This window comes from Microcaecilia unicolor, chromosome 3 (genome assembly GCF_901765095.1).
Source record: "Microcaecilia unicolor chromosome 3, aMicUni1.1, whole genome shotgun sequence".
Taxonomy (NCBI): Eukaryota; Metazoa; Chordata; class Amphibia; order Gymnophiona; family Siphonopidae; genus Microcaecilia; species Microcaecilia unicolor.
In genome coordinates this window covers 492,848,608-492,870,835 of record NC_044033.1, presented here as the reverse complement: position 1 = coordinate 492,870,835, position 22,228 = coordinate 492,848,608, and the positions used below count along the sequence as shown (strand labels likewise).

At 47.3% G+C, this 22,228-nt stretch overlaps 1 protein-coding gene across 1 annotated transcript; it reads left to right on the top strand.

Annotated features, from left to right (window-relative positions):
* The first annotated feature begins 20,112 nt into the window (after positions 1 to 20,112).
* Positions 20,113 to 21,324, top strand: POU3F2 (POU class 3 homeobox 2). The gene has a single exon (XM_030195635.1). It carries the CDS (start codon positions 20,113 to 20,115, stop codon positions 21,322 to 21,324), a length of 1,212 nt encoding a protein of 403 aa, XP_030051495.1.
* Positions 21,325 to 22,228: the final 904 nt, after the last annotated feature.

The following is a 22,228-nucleotide window of genomic DNA, read 5'->3' as shown; positions in this document are numbered from 1 at the left end:
CTGATGCAAAAGATTTATTTGCTACAAACCAAGACATCATTCACACAGCTGTGAGCACTATTTCCTGAACTACTGTATATCTATAACATTAATGGAACATACAATACTGTTCTAGTACAGGAACTCATCTAGCGGGGTCTGTTTTTCTTAATGCAAACTGTTGGCTTCTTGCAAAACCAAGAATGTTTTGTAGCCGTAAAATGTTGATGCTGTCCACATCCAGGGTTTCTAGACATCTCAAACTTGCCTTAAGATGTCCTATAGCCTCTGACACTTTTGTCATCGTCTTCGCCATCGATAGCGCTGTCTTCTGATGGCATGGATGTGACCTTTCACTGCACATTTGCCACAATTTCTTCATCGGTCACATGCTTGTAAGTGGGGCACTCATTATCAAATGAAACCCAATTCAGGATATCATTATGCATCTGTTCAAATTTTTTTAATGCCTCTTCAGCTAACCACACGTCCTCTGGAGAAAAGCCCCCCCCCCAAAAAAAAACCCGTCTTTGTGGGGGCATCATCCTCATCAATTGTCAGTGAAGGGAATATGAATCCAACCCCCTTCATCCAGCATCGCTCAATGCAAATTGCTGAGATGTCATCCCAGGCCTTTCAATGGAGGTGGCAAACTTCTTTCAGGTTGAGTGATGCCAAGCTCTTTGGCCAGCTGAGTTTGTTGCCTACCAGACTTCGGTTGCTTGAGTGCAGATGACTTTTCTTGAGTAGTGAAAGACTTCCACTTTCGAGAGGGTTTATCTATGGAGGCGGCCTTCAGCCGCATGGACAGAGCTCTCACCCGAAGTTGTTTTCACACCGGCACTCGAGCAACCTTTGGCCCTGGCATAGCTAGACATTGGTTGCAGTGGTTTTCATGCAGGCAAGGGGGGGGGCCCCTACCCTGGTCTAACTAGACATTGCTAACAGAGGAATTGTATGGGGGAAAAAGGAAGCTATGACATGACAGTGTTATAAGCGGACTTGCATTATTGCAGAGCTCACTATAATGGGATTCCACTGTACTGCAATTCAGTATTTAGGGTGAGCATGCTGCTCCTTCATTAATTCATTTCCAGCACTCAATTTATCTAATAAAGGTTTTTTTCTTGTGTCAAGAATAACAAACAAACAGGTAAAACCTCCACGTATTAAGTCCAATCAAAATAGTAGAGGGTGGACAAAGGACACTCCAACACAGGAACTGGTGCTTAAAAGTTGATTTATTGGGTGCTAGTACTGTAGGACCCGATACGGTCCATGTTTTGGTGACTAAAATACCTGTCTTTGGGTTTTGCTGATGTTTTTATGTCGTTCCGAACGGAACCTTTTGGACAGCTTCATCATTATCCGTTCAAATATAGTGACCCCTGAGGCAGGCGTTTCATTGCACCAAAACACGGACCATGTCAGGTGCTGCTGTACTAGCGCCCAATAAAGAAATTTTTAAACACCAGCTCCTATGATGGATTGTCCATTGTCCACCCTCTACTCCTATTTTGATTATTTCTTGTGTGTCAACACATGTTCTTCATTCTCTACTAGTAAAAGAAGCCCGTTTCAGAGCAAATCAAACGGGCGCTAGCAAGGTTTTCGTCGCCAACACCCCCCTTCCTCCCTGGCCAACCCCTTCGTTGTTCTGCCATTGCTCCGCCCTCGAGGGCGGGACCTGGAGTGATTTCCCCCCCCCCGCCTCCCTGCCTCCCTCCCTCCCCCTTCGTTGTTCTGCCAATGCTCCGCCCTCGAGGGCGGGGCCCGGAGCGATTTTGGTGGCTTCACCACCACGAACCTTCAAACCTTTTTGAAGGAAGTCAGAGCTTGGCTTCACTGACGTCAGTGTCCTCAGAATGTTGAGGATGAGTTTTATTATAGTAGATATGATCATCATTTAGTGGCAAAATTAGAATCAATGAGACATTCAGCTTTCTTTTTTGTTGCACCAGAACCATCTCCCATGTTCTCTTTGGGTACAAACCTGTTAAAAAAAAAACTTTAAAGCAGCATTGATAATCTACTTTTTTCAACAAGCATTTGGAGAGATGGTTGGAGGGTCGATCTAGAGAGGGGAGTACTGTATATTATTTAAATTTCAGTTCATTTATTTTGTTTTATTTCTTGGTTACTTTAATATTTCATTTGTTTGAATTCATGGATGCATCTGAATGACCGACTACTTTCCTATCTAATATCTGGAGTTTTTTTCATGAGTATTACTTAGTATGTAAACTGCCTAGATCTATCTGCCAGACAAGCTGTATAGAAAGTTTTAGTAAACATAGACTGGAGAAAGAGAACAATACTAACTGCCAGAGCAGCAACTTTAACTGTGAAAAAGAAGCAGTGTAAATATTACACCGGGCCCTAAAACACCAATACACCACCTAGTGAGACAACAGAACAAACAGGACTGCTACAAGATCTCTATATAGAAACTACACATAGCAGAATACCACACCTTGGTCACATGTGCAAACACAGACAGACCCTCAACAAATATAAAACGAGGAACCAGAGAACAGTAATAGAGATATAAAGGAAAAAAAATCTGAACTGGAAACCTCATGATGTCAGGCTCTGCGTATACAGCAAATCTAGAGAAATTGAAACTGAAATGCAAGATGTCAGAGATGCACATTTGCCAAAGCTGATAAATTCCAGTTAACAAATTCAGAATAAAATACTAACTTCTACCTTTTGATTTCATTTGGTTTCACAGTATCTTTTCTGTCTTTCTCTGTTTTCCCTTTTACCAGGTTCTCCTTTCCATTTTATATTTCTTCCCTCTCTGTGTTCACCATCCATCTTCCCTCTGCATCCCTATCTGTCCTGTCCAGAATCTCCCCTTTATGTTCTTGTCTCTATCCTCCCCGATGTTCAGCATCTGTCATCTCAGTGTCCCTATCCTCTCCCCATATTCAGCATTTCCCTTTTGTGTCCATGTCTCTATATTCCCTCCTTGCCCAGCATCTCTTCTCTGTGTCCCTGTCCATCCCCAAGTCCAGCTTCTTCTCCTCTTTTCCTTTCTTTCCACAGTGCCCACCCCAGGACCAGCATCTTTCTCTCCTCCTGACAGCATCTCACCCTCTCTCTTTCTTGCCTCACCACCACTATCCCAGAGCCAGAATCTCTCCCTCTCTCTCTTCCCTGCTGTCCCTAACCCCCTCCTTACCCACACAGATACACACACACAGTGCGGCATCTCTCTCTCCTTTCTTCTGTTGGTCCACCATTTCTCTCCCTCCCCCACCCCCACTCCCAGTATCTGCTGTCTCTCTCTCTCTCTCTCTCTCTCTCTCTCTCTCTCTCTCTCTCTCTCTCTCTTCCCTCTCCCTAGGTTCAGCATCTCTCCCTCTCTCTTCTTCTGTCTCTGTCTGTACAGTGGAACAGGTAGACAAGAATTGTTTGTTTACTCTTTCCAAAAATACTAGGACTAGGGGGCATGCAATGAAGCTACAAAGCAGTAAATTGGAGAAAAGTTTTCTTCACTCAATGTGAAATTAAACTCTGGAATTCATTGCCAGAGAATGTGGTAAAAGCAGTTAGCTTAGCAGGGTTTAAAAGAGGTTTGGATAACTTCCTATTAAAAAAAATCCATGTATATGTGCAGCCAATGTTAGTCCTTGTCATTGTGACTAGCTAGTTAGTTGCTTTTTCCATTAAAGGCTGGGGAGGGGGGGGGGGAGAGTCAGTCTTTCTGGGAGTGTGTTCCAGAGTGTGGGGGCTCCTCTGGAGAAGACTCATTGAAGTGAATAGTTGTACAAAGGCATGTGGGCAGAGTCCAGAGTGTTAATGCAGCCTGTCTGGTATCACCTCCTCCTGCACACTCTGAATTATGTATTTTGTTCAGGCTTTGATGAATATCTTTTTTTTTTCTTAAGTGATGAATATCTGCTGAATTCTCCTTTTATGAGTGTCTATTCAGCAAAACCCAAATGCATCTCTTTATTCGACCTCTAGAGGCTAAAATGAAGTTTGGTGAAAGGAGCCCCCTGTGATTTGTCTTGTACAGCACTTAGAAACATTGACAGCACTATCGAAGCAATTATTACTATAGATAGATGATTGATGCCGAAGACAGATAAACAGACAGGCAGGCAGGCGAAGTGTACTGCATCTGTTATTGAAGAAGTGCATGGCAATGAAGCAGATTATCAAAAAGGACTGCCAGTTCAAAGCTTCTTCAGGCTGTTTGAAAATCACGTCAAAAAAAGCAAGCAGCCAGTGTTTGAGCAGCTGCTTTGAAAAGAGCAGGGGGCTGAGCTGAACCAGAGCAAGGTGGTGGTCGCCCAAAAGCCCGCATCACCTCTAGGCCCCACCTTCTGGGGCTCACAGAGACCTCCCCCCTTCCCCCAAGTCACGGTTGCCAGATGGACGGTTTTCCCGCCCAATTGGGCGGTTTTCCGCAACCCGCCGCGGGAAACTTTTGCCCGCGGCAGGTTGCGTTTTTTTGGGCTCGTTTTGTTTTTTTTGTGCGGATTTTGGGGCGGTTTTTCGGCTGGCGGGGGGTGGGGCTAATGGTGACAGAGGCGGGGTTTGTGACGTTTTGGGCGGGGTTTGGTGACTATTGGGCGGGGTGATGATGTGGGGGTGGGGCTGATGACGGCGGGGGCGGGGGTGATGACGGAAGGGGCGGGGTGATGACGGAAGGAGCGGAGTTGATGACGGCGGGGGTGGGGTGATGACGGAAGGGGCGGGGTTGATGATGGCGGGGGTGGGGTGTGTGCGGGTTTTGGGCGGTTTTTCAGCTGGGGGTGGGGCTAATGGTGACAGAGGCGGGGTTTGTTGCATTTTGGGCGGGATTTGGTGACGTATTGGGCGGGGTGATGATGGTGGGGGCGGGGTTGATGACGGCAGGGGCAGGGTGATGACGGAAGGGGTGGGGCTGATGACGGCAGGGGCGGGGTGATGACGGAAGGGGCGGGGTTGATGACAGCGGGGGTGGGGTGTGTGCGGGTTTTGGGCGGGTTTTGGGCTGTTTTGTGTGGGAATTTTTTTTTTTATTTGGCAACCCTGCCCCAAGTCATCAGCACAAGTTGAGGCAGGAAAAGGTTGGGGGAAGTGAGAGAATCCGAACTAGCCAGAGAACAGCACAGCCATAGGAGCCAGCCCTGGGGGGTGCTGCTAACTCCTTGACCATGGCTTTAGCACCCCTATTTTGAAAAGTAGGCTCCTATGAGCACAGCAACATCTGTAACATCAGGCAACAGGCGGGATCCAGAGGGGGCGAAGCTTCCCACTATTCTTGCTGAGGCGTTAGTAGACTGCCTTGACATCATTTTTGCAATTGTGATTTTCTCTGAGGGAGAAGGAAACAGCTACTAAACTGTTGCAACACCGAGCTCAGATTCCAATATTTTCAGAATAGATCTTCTGGCCGCCTTATTTTATTTATTAGAATTTATTTACCGCCTTTTTCACTCAAGGCGGTGTTCAGGCTCTGCTCTTATCTTGATTCTGGTGTGTAACGGGTAGAAGACGGGGAAGGCTGCCCCGATCGCTGCTCCCCAGCTGATTTAATCTGCTTTTTTTCCTCCCAATCCCCTTCCCTCATCCTGATGCCTGGACAAAACTTAATCAAGTTACTCGACTACAACGGTATTTCTGTGGTCTGGTAAGACCTGGCGTTTAAGAAAGATCATTGAGAGACAAAGAAGCCAAAATAAGAATCGTTAGAACTGTGTCGCTTTCATTGTAACTCATTCTTGATTGCATTATTTATTCATCTGATTCCTTCGATGGCCCTTTTTTTTTTTTTGCCTTTCACAATTGGAGCAAATACGTGTGAGACGACCACTTGCGGCTGCATTATAGCCTCTGATCCGTCGGACCGGGTTTTTGCCTTTATTTACAAGCCTGAAGGGCAAGTACGTTGGTATTTAAAACTTTACTTTCAACATTAAGACATCGTCCAGTTGGCGATCACAGCTTCCGCCTGTTAATCCTGGGGCTTAAACCTTACAAATACCGGCAAATAGCCAGATGGCCAATTTTGGGTGGACCTGAGCCGAAGGCGGGTGGGCATGGAATTTTCCCCCACACTCCCCCTCAGGTTTGCTCCTCTCGACAACCCTCCCTGCTCACAAACCCCAAATATTAAATACTTGAGCTGGCAGAGATCCCCAAACCCTGGCAGCGGAAGATTTCCTCCTCCTCCTCCTCAAGCAGCCAGCACTTTTCCAAATGTCAGCCAGCAGCACTTGGGGTGAGCTGATGCTGAGAGACTGGCCCTTCTGCACATGTTCAGTTTTCGCACATGCAAAAGCACTGAGCATGCATGGTCTGCCGGCAACAGCATCAGTTTGAGGCAACTGCTGCTGGCTGACATTTGGAAGAGAGCTGGCTGCCCAGGGAGAGAAAATCTTCAGCTGGCAAGGTTTGGGGATCCTCACCAACTACAGCAAGAGTGTCACAATTTTGGGTGGGCTTGAGTCCAAAGTGGGTGGGCTCCAGCCCACTCAGGCCCACCTGTGGCTACACCATTGCCGGCAATCCCACACAAATCGTTATTTTTAATCTTATGACAGAGAGTGTCTGATCTTCCTTGATCCACTACACCATAGATGGACCGTGAACATAAAAATGTTGGTTTGTGTCCATCAATAAAATGGATTTGAGCAGCCAACTTGTGAAATTCAAGGCAGAGATCTAGTGAAGGATTCTGGGAAAGGGCTGAAGTGACCTCTTAAAAGTTCCTGTGCTACAATATCTGTACTGCTGATCCACTGAAAGGTTCCAGCAAAAGAAAGAGGAACGAGTCCATGTTCGGCAAAAAAAAAAAAAAATGTTTTTAAGGCCTTTTTTGCAGGTGCGCTGAAAAATGATTCTGTGCACGCCCAAAACACACGTCTACACTACCGCAGGCCATTTTTCAGCACACCTTTGTAAAAGGGCCCCTATCCAGCTTATAATCGAAAGTGATCTCCGGCCATCTTCTGACACAAATTGGGAGATGGCCGGCGATTTCTTAAAAGTGGCGAAATCGGTATAATCGAAAGCGGCATTTTTGACAGCATCGCTGCTTTCCCGTCGCTTCGCCGGCGAAAGTTCAAGGGGGGTGTGTTGGTAGATTAGCGAAGGCGGGACATGGGCAGGCATGGGCGTGGCTACCAGATGGCCGGCTTTCGCCGATAATGGAAAAAAAAAGGGGCGTTAAGCAGTATTTCTCCGGCTTTACTTTGTCCTTTTATTTTCACGACCAAGCCTCAAAAAGGTGCCCCAACTGACCAGATGACCACTGGAGGGAATGGGGGATAACCTCCCCCTACTCCCCCAGTGGTCACCAATCCCCTTCCAAACTAAAAAAATAAAACTAAAAACCTTTTTTGCCAGCCTTTATGCCAGCCTCAAATGCCGTACCCACCTCCATGACAGCAGAATGTGTTGTATCCTCCGACAGCCTTTCCCTGGTTGCGATGTGGCTCTCGGGTGAGTGTGACACCTTTTCTGTTAGGTGCCCTGCAGAGTCACATTAGCAATGCATTGTGGTGGGTGTAGGGCAGTGGCATACCAAGGGGGGGGGCGGTCCGCCCTGGGTGCACGCCGCTGTGGGTGTGCCACGGTGCGCGCCTGTTGCCCTGTTTCATTCTGATTTCGCAATTCGCATGTGTTCACTGCTCCCTCTGAGTCTGCCCCGGAACAGGTTACTTCCTGTTCCGGGGCAGAATCAGAGGGAGCAGTGAACACATGCGAATTGTGAAATCGGAATGAAACAGGTGCGCGCCGCGGCACCCCCCCAGCGGCGTGCACCCAGGGGGGTGTCATTTCGCTGGGGGGGGGGGCGCATTGGCGATCCGCCCCGGGTGTCAGCTAGGGTCGGAATGCCACTGGTGTAGGGTACTGGGCTCTACTCCCATGGTGCTTTTCCCCCCTGATAACTGGGTCAGAGTGTGCCCTGTTTTGTTTCCTGTTGTAGTCCATGCAGTAGTGGCCATTTTTGTAAGCCAGTTTTAGTTCCCTTTCCTGTGTTACCCACGTTAGAGAACATAGTTCTTACCTTGAATGGTGCTGAAAGAGGGCATTGTACACCATTGTGCCAGCTCTGACCTACTGCTAATCTTAGTACCAGGGGACTCTTTGCCAGTGGGGCACAACCTCTGATCTGCAGTTAACTGTGAGTAAACGTGCTTATTTCATGAAAGGACATTTTCAGAGAGATTAGTCTTCAGGTGTGAACTGGTGTGCCAAAGTTATACAGCAGCAATAAGTCCTAGAGGCTGTATGCAGGTCCCTGGAGCAATTTTAGTGGGTGCAGTACATTTGTGGGTAGTGGGTTTTGGGGGGGGGGGTTAGGGGGCTCAGCTCCCAAAGTAAGGGAGCTATGCACGTGGGAGCTTTTCTGAAGTCCACCGCAGTGACCCCTAGGGTGGCTGGTTGGTGTCCTGGCATGTCAGGGGGGCCAGTGCACTAAAAATGCTGGCTCCTCCCACGGCCAAATGCCTTGAATTTGGCCAGGGTTTGAGATGGCCGACATAACTTTCCATTATCGCTGAAAAACAAACCCGGCCATCTCAAACCCGGTGAACTCCACGGCATTTGGCCGGGCTAAATCGTATTATTGAAAAAAAAGATGGCCGGCCATCTTTTTCGATAATATGGTTCCGTCCAGCTGTAGCGCCGCCGCCAACATATATCGTCGGCGATCTATTTGGCCGGTGACGTTCAATAATGCCCCTCCACGTGGTCCTAACTAAGCTGCTGCAAAAAGAGGGCCCTGCTGCAGATAACTCGAGGTAATCTTTAGTGAAAGACCCCCTTAACCCTTTAGTATCCAATGCTCCCATCAATCTGTTCCCATATGGCTTATTACGGGAACATTGGCCACTAAAGGGTTAAGGGGGTCTTTCACTAAAGATTAGCTCCTACAGGCCCTGCTACAGGTAACTCGAGCTAATCTTTAGTAAAAGACCCCCTTAACCCTTTAGTATCCAACGTTCCCATCAATCTGTTCCCATATGGCTTATTACGGGAACATTGGCCACTAAAGGGTTAAGCTGGTCTTTCCAGCATGCTAGGGCCATTTTTATCACAGCTCTAAAATGGCCTATTTTCAATGTTGCATATTAATGGTGATGCACTAATGTTCAGCAGAACAGAGAGGAATGTCAAGCGCAAAGCATGAGATACAAAGCAAAAAAAAAAAGCACCAGGAGCCCTTCAAAACCAGAACATGTCCTTTCATTAGTGGTAGAAATCGATGCTGTACATCATTGACCCATTAGCATGCGAGCATTTTTAAATATTGTTTTGCAAGTGGCAAGGGCTCATGGGGTACAGTTAGCATGTGGTAATGCAGATGCACTAAATCAGGAGTGTTCAACTTCGGCCCTCGCCAGGTTGGGTTTTTAGGATTTCCCCAATGAATATGCATACTATTAATGAGACTACTGCAAAATTAAATATTTTTCAAAATCTAGCAACTTCCGCAAATTACTGAAAACACATCTCTTTGATAAAACCTACGGAAAGAACCAAAACATATAAAATCCACAATCACTGCTCCGTTATACATCAACACATCCACTTATGAATTCTCAATCCTGAAATCTCACCACACTCATACCTTAATCACAGAAAATGTATACCATAGGTTATTCGCTTTTATATGCTATATATTGTCCTCAGACCCTCTAGTTTCTCGTTGTTTTCCTTCCAATGTTTCAATGTTCTTTTCCATTGATATATTCCTTAACGATACTTTGATTTATCTCGTATAACTCTTCACAATGTAATCCATAACCGAATTGTAACAAAATGTATTTTCCATCATTCATAATGTATTGTAAGCCACTTTGAGCCCGCAAAAAGGTGGGAAAATGTGGGATACAAATGCAATAAATAAATAAATAAATAAAATTTATTGCTAGTTACACTCTCTCCCCTAAACACTTACTCACACTAAAGCTCACACATAAAAACCATCCAATCCCTTAAGATTTTCAAACATCCGGACTGAAAAGTACATCAATTGTTCCACATATCTTATAGTCCACATCATATCTTCTCTGATACAACCCCCATGGTTGTTAGATCTCCAATGCATCTACTGTCCACACAGTGTGTCCCAAAAGACTGTGTTCCAAAAAAATTTTTTCAGAATTTCATCAAATCAAACTCAGTCCAGATGAAGAAAACAGTGTCTTAATCGCCAACAGATGTAAAATCTTCACTTCTCCTTCCTCCTCTCAACGTAGGGTTTTGTATGGCACAAACTCTCTTTACAGGCAATCATCCGGTCTCAACACTGGCCGTGTTTCATTCTTCTTCTTCAGGAGACCTGCTACAAAACATCAATAATGCACTACCATCGTACAATCTACTATTTTAAATTCCATTAAACAGCCTCGTATAACTGCTTGGTACACCCAAGAGTACCCTCTGTGGTCGGTTTGACCGCTCACGCTGAACGGATGACTTACGACTGATCTTACAGCTCATTTATAACATCATCAATAGTGGCCAACACTTCTTTATTCTAAATTCTGTAAATTCTCACATGCAAGGGGCTCCGAAAATATGGGTACCCAGTTAAAGAGTGAGGAGGGGTAATAGATAGTCCTGTTTCCTTACCCACTGGTCAAGGTTGACAGAGAAGACACTCACCACAAAGTAAACAATAGTATATGAGTTGGGATGACAAATACATGACTGAGACGTTTGAAGTAGCTGGTTGTAGATGGAGATTAAACTGAGAATCTTCAAATATAATAGTAAGACTGGAGAGACTGGGTTATGCCATTTCACCTGTTTATGGGATGTGCCTTCTTAACACACCACAGTTAACACATGTTGTGAAATTTAGTTCTGCTCTTACTATACCTGAATGTACACCACTATGATAGCTTTCAGTGATAGCAGGATGCCTACGCACTATTCTGCAAGGCTGTGTGTGCAAGTGGCTTAGGAGTAGATTCTATATATCATTGGGGGCCCTTTTACTAAGCCATGTAAGCTTCTATGTGCGCCCAATGTGCACCAAAATGGAGTTAATGCCCGGCTACCGCTTGGCTCTTGCGGTAATTTCATTTTTGGCACCCGTCCCATACACACGTCTGAAAAATAATTTTTATTTTTGGACGCGCGTATTGTACGCCCCGAATGGCATTTGACACGCGTAGGTCACTACCGCCCAGTTACCGCGTGAGACTTTACCACTAGGTCAATGGCTGGCGGTAAGGTCTCAGACCCAAAATGGGCAATTGTCATTTTGCTGCACGTCCATTTTCGGCAAAAATTTTTAAAAAGGCATTTTTTTGCAGGTGCGCTGAAAAATGATTCTGCACGTGCCCAAAACACATGCCTACAATACTTTAGGCCATTTTTCAGCGCACCTTAGTAAAAGGACCCCTTGGTGTAAAAAAAAAAAACATAGATCCCAAAGACTACTAAATTTCCACACAGTTTTTAAAATTGGCCGAGCACACGTCGTGTGACTAAATTTAGTCACGGGCAGTAATACCAAGTAAAACTTGGTGTAAATACCAATGCCTAAATTACACACAGACTGGTGTATTCCAGAACAACACACATAGATTATAGAAACAGCCATGACCCACCCATTCCACGAACTGGCCATGCCTCCTTTTCAACAGTGGCGTAGCTACGTAGATTTAGCCCTGGACCCCCCCCAGCCAACGACCCTCTCGAACCCCCTCCCGCCACCAACCCTCCCCGCCGTCGTCGTCCGCTACCTTTGCTGGCGGGGGACCCCAACCCCCGCCAGCCGAGGTCCTCTTCTTCCGGTGCAAGGCTTCTTTCTGTTTCTGAGTCTGACACCCTGCACATTGTACGTGCAGGACGTCAGACTCACAGAAACAGAACGAAGCCTTGCCCCGGAAGAAGAGGACCTCGGCAGGCGGAGGTTGGGATCCCCCGCCATCAAAGGTAGGCGACGGCAGGGGAGGGTTGGCAGCGGGAGGGGGTCGAGAGGGTCATCAGCAGGGGGGGGGTCAAAGTTGTTGGTGGCGGCAGCGGCGGGGGGAGGTCAGCGGCGGTGGTGGTGGCGGGGGGGGGGGGCTAAAATATGCCCCCTCACCTCGGGCTCTGGACCCCCCATCCCTCCAAAGTCTGGCTACACCCCTGTTTTCAACTATGTGACTTAGAATTTATACGCATCACATTATAGAATTTGCTTAGACAGTTGTGCATGTAAATTCTAATTAATGCCAATTAGTGTCAATAATTGCTTGTTAATTGGTGTGGAGGAGTGGCCTAATGGTTACTGCGGCGGACTTTGATCCCAGCACCCTGGGTTTGATTCCCACTGCAGCTCCTTGTGACCCTGGGCAAGTCACTTAACCCTCCATTGCCCCAGGTACAAAAAGCAAGATTGTGAGCCCTCTAGGGACAGAGACAGTACCTGCTTATAACTGGAATGTAAGCCACATTGAACCTGAACTCTGGGATTATGTGGGATACAAAATCTCATAATAAATTATCTGCACCAATTGACTTGTTATCTAAGTTGCGTGCGCAAATCCAGAACATGACCAGATTTCCTCGTGCAATTTAAGTCATGCTATATAGATGATGTTCGCATAAGCAGAGCAAGGGAGGAGCATGGGCAGTGCTGACACTTATGTCTGCAACTAGGGGCCCATAAACTAAGCTGCAGTAAAAAGGGCACTTTTCTACTACTACTACTACTACTTATCATTTCTAAAGCGCTACTAGATGTATGCAGCGCTGTACACTTGAATATGAAGAGACAGTCCCTGCTCGACAGAGCTTGCAAACTAATCAGGACAGACAAACAGGACAAATAAGGGAAAAGGACAAAGAGTAGCAAGATTCCGGAATCCCAAAGCGTAGCAAGATTCCAGAATCCCAAAGACTACTACTACTTATCATTTCTATAGCACTACTAGACGTATGCAGCGCTGTACACTTGAACATGAAGAGACAGTCCCTGCTCGACAGAGCTTACAATCTAATTAGGACAGACAAACAGGACAAACAAGAGATAAGGGAATATTAAAGTGAGGATGATAAAATAAGGGTTCTGAACAAGTGAATAAGGGTTAGGAGTTAAAAGCAGCATCAAAAAGGTGGGCTTTTAGCTTAGATTTTAAGACGGCCAGAGATGGAGCTTGACGCACCATCTCAGGAAGTCTATTCCAGGCATATGGTGCAGCAAGACAAAAGGAACAGAGTCTGGAGTTAGCAGTGGAGTAGAAGGGTGCAGATAAGAGAGATTTACCCAGTGAACGGAGTTCCCGAAGAGGAATGTAGGGAGAGATGAGAGTGGAGTGGTACTGAGGAGCTGCAGAGTGAATGCACTTATAGGTCAATAAGAGGAGTTTGAACTGTATGCGGAAACGGATAGAAAGCCAGTGAAGTGACTTAAGGAGAGGGCTAATATGATCATAACGACACTGGCGGAATATTAGTCGTGCAGCAGAATTTTGAACAGATTGAAGAGGTGAGAGATGGCTAAGTGGGAGACCTGTGAGAAGCAAGTTGCAATAGTCTCAGAAAGAGGTGATAAGCGAGAGAGGCCATTTTTGGCACGTGCTGAGGCCCTTTTTACCGCAGTGGGTAAAAAGGCTGAAAAAAGAAATGGCCATGAGGTAAGATTTCACTTATCATATGGCCACGCAAGGGGGGAGCTCTTACCGCCACCCATTGAGGTCGCAGTAACAGGGCAGTGCACGGTGCTGCCTGATTACCACCAGATTAGCGCCTACAGAAATATTTTTCGAATTTTTCTGCAACTGCTGGAAATGCTGCATGCTGAGGGTGCAATTACTGCTGGCACCCATGTTGGGCCAGCGGTAGCTCTAGATTGGTGCGTGGTACGCATTGATAACAGGTCTTAATGAGCACTAATTGGCAATAATTAGAATTTACATACACAACTGTCTAAGCAGATTCTGTAATACACTGTGCCTAAATTCTAATACATAGAGCCAAAAATGGGCATGTTTATGGCCGGGGAAATGGGCGTTTTCGTGGGCATTCCAAAATGTATGCACATTGTTATAGAATACGCCCCTGTGCGCCTAAATCTATGTGTCGGCGTTTACGCCACATTTCCCTGGGTGCACATAGTTTTAAGCGCTGTGATATCAACTAAGCACATTCTATATACTACATCTAAATATAGGCACCGCTGAGGCAGAAATGTATTCAGCGTGGAATTTTCAGGCATCACATATAGAATCAGACCCTATGTGTCTCTGTCCAACACTATGTAATTCTGGTACTGTATGTGCTGTAGAAACCATTAACAGTAATAATAATAATAATATCAGTGGTTTAAGACATAGACACAGGCACTTGTCCCAATTTTACCATCTCTGTATACTATTCACCCGTAGCTAAGATAATCAGTTTTCCTGCTTTTGGAATGACCAATGGCAACATAAAAGCACAGTAACATTAAAAGTGAAGCCATTCAGAAACAACTATATGAAGAGAGAATTCGGCATAATTTTAACATTCACGTGCAGCGTAAATAATGCCCAGTAGTCATTCTTTAGCTATAGGGTTTGTGTTCATTCATCAGAGCGCTCCCTAGGAAGTCATGATCTAGAATCAATGAGAATACAGCATTTATTACACAGGAGATCATTATGAATCATCTCTCTCTCTCTCTCTCTCTCTCTCTTATACACACGCACACACTATGTGTATAGATAAATATTTATTTATCTATTCCATTATTTAGCTCATCCTTTTGAAAAAGGACTTCAGTGGCTTAGGTTACGTCTGAAACAAGGCTTGGACTAATGACCTGCCCTACGTCATCATCAGTCCTGAAAAACCCTCCTATATCTTTCATTCCATAATTCTTTAATTTTTTTAACATTTTCTTTTTATTTCAGTATTAAAGTTCAAATACAATCAAATTCTCCCAGGTACTTTATCTGGAACGAACGATGCAACGCTCTACAGCACGGCTGTTTCACCCCGGCTTGTATTCAGAAGGGGCATCACTTTGAAGATTTTAAATGCGATGTCATTGATCATATCCAGGAATCCATAAGAGGAGGGAATGGGGGGGAAATTAATCCAAACAGAGTAATATAAGATAAACAGATTGAAAACTCTTTAACCGGATGGTTTAAATATAATGATTGAGTGCAAAGCCCTTTTTTTTTTTCAATTTGATTGTTGCAGTTCTTATTATTTAAGGGTTGGGAAATGGATGGCTTTTGGACCCCTCAGCGTTTAGTTTTCTTTGGACCAATCAGAGAGGGTATCATCTGATTGGCTAATAACTCTAGGCCTCCTTTTAAAGTTTAGGCACCAGTTTGGAAGTTTATACTCGCAAGACCGAATATACTGAGCAGTGGGGTAAAAAAAATCAGCAAGATACATATATTTTTTAATGTCATTATAAATGTTATCATTCTAAGCTTGCAGTCAAGTAGACACTGTTTTGGATAATTTGTTAACTATGTTTTGGAGGGTACTGAATGTGCTGCATGATAATAATGCTCCTGATGAAGCCGGGGTGAAACAGCTGTGCTGTAGAGCATAGCAGCGTTAGTTCCAGATAAGTACCTGGGAGAATTTGATTGTATTTGAACTTTAATATTGAAGTAAGAAAAAAATGTTAACAAATTAAAGAATTCTGGAATCAAATATATAGGAGGTTTTTCCAGGACTGATAAAGACGTAGGGCAGATCATTAGTCCAAATCTTGCTTCAGACGTGATCTAAGCCACTGAAGACCTGTTTCTTCCTTGTATTTTTATTATTTTTAGCAAATGTGATGTTACTTGATAGTTTTGTATAGTGATATTTTCTAAGGAGCAAGTAAAGCAGTGAAAATAGTTGCGATTTATAATATAATAAAACAGTACAACATATAATAAAATGAAATGTTGATATGTACATCTATCTGTGTGTAGAGAGGAAAAACAATATGTATTGGATTAATGGATACTCTTGGGGGCAATGTCTCCAAATGGGTTATTTTGGCACATACCGTGACAGTAATGAGTCCCTATTTCAAGCCACATATGACTATGAAGCAAGAGGTGCATCCTTAAAGTCTAGATCTAGTTTTGATTGGACAGGTGAGTCCTTTACATCAGCGGCATAGCGAGGCCGGCTGACACCCGGGGCGGATCGCCGCTGCGCACCCCCCCCCCCCCGCGGGTGCAGCACGGCACACCCCCCTCGGCGCGCGCGCCTCCCTCGGCACACGCAACCCCCCCCCCCGGAGTGCATCTTTACCGCTGGCGCTCTGCCCCGCCGAGTGCACATCGTCTCTGGGAGCTGCGTCAGCTCTGTTGGTTCCCTGCTTTCTCTGCCCCGGAACAGGAAGTAACCTGTTCCGGGGCAGAGAGAGCAGGTAACCAGCGGCACCCCCCAGCACCCCACCGCCCCCCCTTCCTACGCCACTGTTTTACATCAATAACTTGAAAACTGGGGAAATCAAAATAAGCAAAAGTTCATCAGTTTTCATTCAACAGCAGTTTGAGAAAGATCAAATTCTTTAATGGGAAAACCTGAAGTAATCTCTTTTCTTTCCCTTGTACCTTCTTAGTATTTTCACAGCCTTCCATTATGCTGATATGTTTCAGGCAAGAAAGATGTTTCAGGAAGCCTCTCTAACCCAGTGGCGTAGCTACGTGGGGCCTGAGGGGGCCCAGGCCCCCTGCCGACGATCCCCTTGAACACCCCTCCCGCCACCAACCCTCCCCCGCCGTCGCCGCCCATCCCGCCGCCGCAGCCGATACCTTGTTTGCTGGCCGGGCCAGCCGGAGAGTCTTTTCAGTGCCGGAGTAGCGCCTTCGTTCAAGGAACTTGTAGCGCCTTCGTTCAAGGAACTTCCTGTAAGGCGTCAGAAACAGCTGATCATAACCAGGAAGTTCCTTGAACGAAGGCGCTACTCCGGCGCTGAAAAGACTCTCTTCGGATGGCCCGGCCAGCAACCAAGGTATCGGCTGCGGCGGCGGGGCGGGCGGCGACGGCGGGGGAGGGTTGGTGGTGGGAGGGGGGTTCAAGGGATCGTCGGCAGGGCGGTCCAATGCGGCGGCAGGGCGGGCGGCGACAAGGGGGTTTCAAGGGGATCGTGGCAGTGGCGGGTGGGAGGGGGTGGCTAAACAGTGCCCCCCACCTCGGGCTGTGGCCCCCGCTCCCGGCGAGGTCTGGCTACGCCCCTGCTCTAACCTATATCACTATCAGTTTTGAAACCTGGTGGACATATTGTGATACAGTACGTAACATGTATCATTTAGAAAACATGAGATTTATAGCATTCCAATATGTGATGTGTGTGAAAATTGCTTACAATAAGGGGCATAATCGAAAAGGGGCCGCCTATCTCTAAGGGCGCCCATCTCCGGGAACGGCTACAAGAAGGGGCGGTCCCAACCATACTATCGAAAAAATGGGTGGCCATCTTTTCTTTTGATAATACGGTTGGGGCCAGCCAAATGCCTAGGATTTGGGCGGATTTGAGATGGCCGGCCTCGGTTTTCGGCGATAATGGAAAACGAAGGCGGCCATCACAAAAACAAACAGCACGCTCAATTTCAATAAAAGGAGTGTGCAGGACATGAGAGGAAGACAACAGCAGATGAGACAACACAGAGCAGTGGCGCCAGAGACCGCTGCTGGACAACACTTCAGCTGGCGGGGATTGGGGACCCCCGCCATCCAAGGTATTTGTTGTGGCAGAGGTTGGGGAGCAGCAGGGCGGCAGACCAAAATGTGCCCCCCCCCCCCACTTCAGGCTCTGGCCCCTTCCCACTGCCAGGTCTGGCTACACCCCTGGCTGGAAGCCTGATGTATCTTTCTTCTCATACAACCTACTGTTCTCTATCTCCTGTCATACTTCCTTCTCCATTGATCTACCCTGTCATTCCCTCTACTCCCCTTCCTTCATCCCACTCCTTGTTTTTCTCCCTTAATTTCTCTTTCCTCTTTTTCCTGCTCCCTCTCTTCTCTAGCTTTCATTTTCATATATTTCCTTATTCTCCTCCTCACTTGATCCCCTTAGTTTATTTATTTATTTATTTTATTGCATTTGTATCCCACATTTTCCCACCTATTTGCGGGCTCAGTGTGGCTTACAATAAGATATGAATAGTAGAAATACATTTGTTACAACTAGGTTATGGATTACATTGAACAGGGTTGTGCGAGACATTCGAATATCATTGGGAATATAACAATGGGACATCAACTTGGAAACATTGGAAAGAGACAAAGGGAAAAAACATTCATTGTTAGACACCAAGACATATGGTGTATATAGTTCCGTGAATGAATGTATGATTGACTGGATAACGGGATGAGGGATAAGAAGTGGATGTGCATTGCATTGGATTGGTGAACAATGAGTGTGATCTCTATGTGTTTTGGCTCTTTCCGTAAGTTTGTTCAAACAGGTGAGTTTGACTTTTCTCTTTCTCAACTTTTTTGCCCACACATTTGCCCTTCTCTCTCTCCCCATTATTTTCACCTCACTCCTCTTCATTCTGCCATCTCCTCTGTTTCATTATATGCGGGGCTGTGTTTGCTTCCCGTTTTCTCTACTAACTAACCTGAGCACAGTCGTGCAACAGGCTAAAACGGTTGGTGTGGGGGAGTCAACCAAAGAATCTGAGGAAACTTTCCTTCTCCCCCCCCCCCCCCCCCACCCGGACAAGTTGTGTCTCAGTTTCTCCCATTTTAGAATGTGTTGGGTGGGGGGTAGGGATGGTTAACAGTGAAATCAGCATGGACTGTAACGTCAACGTGAAGAAATTCCTGGAGTACTTTTAGGGTAAACTGCTTTGATTGTGATCACAGAAAGGCAGCATATCAAATCCTATCCCATCCTCATCCATCCATAAGCGTCCACCGTATGAAATATACAGACGTATTAGTGATTTCAGCCAAGTCGCCCACCCAGAACGTTTGGCATTAACCTGGGATCCTTTTACAGCTTGCTTCCTTTCTCCCCACTGCGGCTGGATTAGAACCCCGACCTCATGCTATCTTTCTTTAATTACCAACTGGATGGAGGAAGGCCAAATAGCAAATTCATTTTGTGAACAAATACTCTCTAATGAACTAAACCTCCTTCACCACAAAATAAAACGTGATTGAAAATGCAACAAAATGTGCTGCCTACTAAAACCTGACTTTTTGTTGAACACCTGCGGGGACCGTTCGAATACCACCAGAAGAAGCTGGTGTGCTCCCCCCACGAACCCCCCTAATTTACAACTGCAGGCTCCAGCTAAAATTCACGTTTTGTTTTACGGGCTGAAAATTAAGCAACAGTGTGGTCTGATTTCATGTTTCAGAGTCAAACTCATTTAGGGTCTTTTCCTGGTTAACTGCAACTTGTTAAAATCTTTGGAATCCTTCCGAATCGACTCGTGGTTAAAGAAATCAACGCACTAATATTTCATCTTCCAAGGTGGGGCAGCGGGGAACAAATCGGAAATGATTGCATTGCTCTTTTCGATTCCCCTTCTCTGCGTTTTCGCCCATTCCACTAGCATCTACCATACCAACAAGTCAGAAATCAAGTGTCGCTGTTGGACGATCGTTTCTGCGACGAGTACTATCCAGATCTTGGGGTGGGCGTTGGATGGAAGTGGGGGGCACAAAAGAGCTCTTCCAATGCCACTGAGGGTGCAGGACAAAGATTGCAATAGGGCACCATCCGTTCTGCACTGCTTCCTTTTTTAGGCTTTCTTCTTCCCCCATCTGCTGTGACAATCGTGGACCGGGACAGCTTCCTTGGCGGTTGCGCGGCAGGGAGGAGAGAGCACAAGGGAGGCAGTGCCCGTTCCCACTCATTCACCGGCTCCATGCGGTCACCGCGCGCCGCCACCACCACCACCAGTTGCTAGAGAGGCGGAGGGCGAGGGGCAGGAACCCGGCAGGGGAGTGAAGGGGGCCGCGCGTCGATCAGCCAATGAGGCTGAGCTAGCGGGGAAGGCGTGGCGCCGGTTGCTAGGGGTATCCACGTAAATCATAACGCAGGGAGCCAATAGCAGCGGAGAGGGGCGGAGGGAGGCGGTGCGTGCGGCGTTGGCGCCGCCCCCTCCTCTGGCTCGCGCTGGCTCGCTCTCTCTCTGCAGGGAGAGGGGAGCCCGGGGCGAGAAAGTAGCTGTCAAATGCGCGGCGCCTTTAAGCGGCGCGATCAGTCCGGCTCCGCGAGCCATGGCGACCACAGCGTCTAGCCACTACAGCCTGCTCACCTCCAGCGCCTCCATCGTGCACTCGGAGCCCGGCGGCATGCAGCCGGCGGCCGGCGGCTACCGAGATGCGCAAACCCTGGTGCAGGGCGACTACTCGCTGCCGCCGGGCAACGGGCACCCGCTGAGCCACGCGCACCAGTGGATCAGCGCCCTCTCGCACAGCGACGTGGGACCGTGGGCCGCCAGCCCCCTGAGCCAGCAGCAGGACATCAAGCCCTCGGTGCAGCCGGGCCGGGACGAGCAACTGCACGGCGCGGGGGCCGGCGGGCTGCAACAGCACCAGCCCCGGGCGCCGCACCTGCTGCACCCCAACCACCACAGCGCCGGGGCATGGAGGAGCGGAGGGGGCGGCGGCGGTGGAGGTGGCGGAGGAGGAGGCGGCGGCTCGGCTCACCTCTCGGGCATGGCAACCTCCAACGGTCCGGGACTGCTCTACTCGCAGCCCGCCTTCACCGTCAACGGCATGATCGGCGCGGGCAGCGGCCAGGGCATGCACCACCACGGCCTGCAGCAGCAGCAGCAACAGCAGCAGCAGCAGCAACGGGAGGCGCATGACGAGCAGCAGCAGCAGCAGCCCATGCACCCGCAGCACCACCCGCAGCAGCACCACCCGGAGCACTCGGACGAGGACACGCCGACCTCGGACGACCTGGAGCAGTTCGCCAAGCAATTCAAGCAGCGGCGCATCAAGCTGGGCTTCACCCAGGCCGACGTGGGGCTGGCGCTGGGCACCCTGTATGGCAACGTCTTCTCGCAGACCACCATCTGCCGCTTCGAGGCCCTGCAGCTCAGCTTCAAGAACATGTGCAAGCTGAAGCCGCTGCTGAACAAGTGGCTGGAGGAGGCCGACTCGTCGTCGGGCAGCCCCACCAGCATAGACAAGATCGCCGCGCAGGGACGCAAGCGCAAGAAGCGCACCTCCATCGAGGTGAGCGTCAAGGGGGCCCTGGAGAGCCATTTCCTCAAGTGCCCCAAGCCGGCGGCGCAGGAAATCTCCTCGCTGGCGGACAGCCTGCAGCTGGAGAAGGAGGTGGTCAGGGTTTGGTTTTGTAACAGGAGACAGAAAGAGAAGCGGATGACGCCGCCGGGGGGGACCCTGCCGGGTGCCGAGGATGTATACGGGGCTAGCAGAGACACTCCGCCGCACCTTGCGGTGCAGACTTCGGTGCAGTGAGTTTCCCCCTCACCAGCAGCACCGCCTTCTCCCCTTCCTCTTCTTTCTCTTAACCTTTTCATAGTCTTTTCCGGGTTTTTTCCATCCCCTTCGATCTTTCACAATTAACGACCAACGAAAAACAGCAACGACTCTTACCCGGGACTGTCTGAGGGTAGCAGGTGAGAGAGGACCCGGGCCGTGGAGTGAGTATACAAAAGAGGAAAAAAAAAAGTGGCAGGCACAGAACGAAATACCTTGCAAAAAAATAAATAAATAACAGTGAGAGAGAAATTCTCTCATTCATTCAAAAAAAAATGTTGATTAACAAAATTGATTAGCACAACGGTATCTTCAATCCTGGAGGGATGCTCAGTATTGGCATATGCTGCTGTGGTTTATTTAATGTGGATCACCGTTCAGAAACGAAAAAGAAAAAAAAACCCTTCAATGTAAACAGTATTTATCCTTACAAATTTGCACTGCAAGAAGATCGAAGTTTACATGAACAAATTTATGAAGATAAGTTTTTCCCCCCTTATTCGTTTTTCGATTGACTTGTAATTGAGTTAGCCAACCATTGGCCAGTACAGTGTAAACATGTTCTCTTTTGCTTTCTTAAAATGTGTACGAGACATTTGTTATAAAGTGTTCTTAAATGTGTAACGTTTAGCCGCCTCCTTCCATCCTCTGACATTAACATAACGAAAGAAATTGTTTTCGTTGATCTTATAAAATATTTCATCTTTGCCCTTAAAGGGAAGGGGCCATTTAGTGATGTAAAGAAAACTATAAAGTAAACTTCATTTTCAAGCAGTGTTTCTGGGCTGGAGGGGAGAAAAATGGGAATGAGCGTAGAGGCCCATAGTGGAAGAGGTCGGAGGAAATATTGGTTAGGTTAAATACATTTCCAGAATCCATGGAA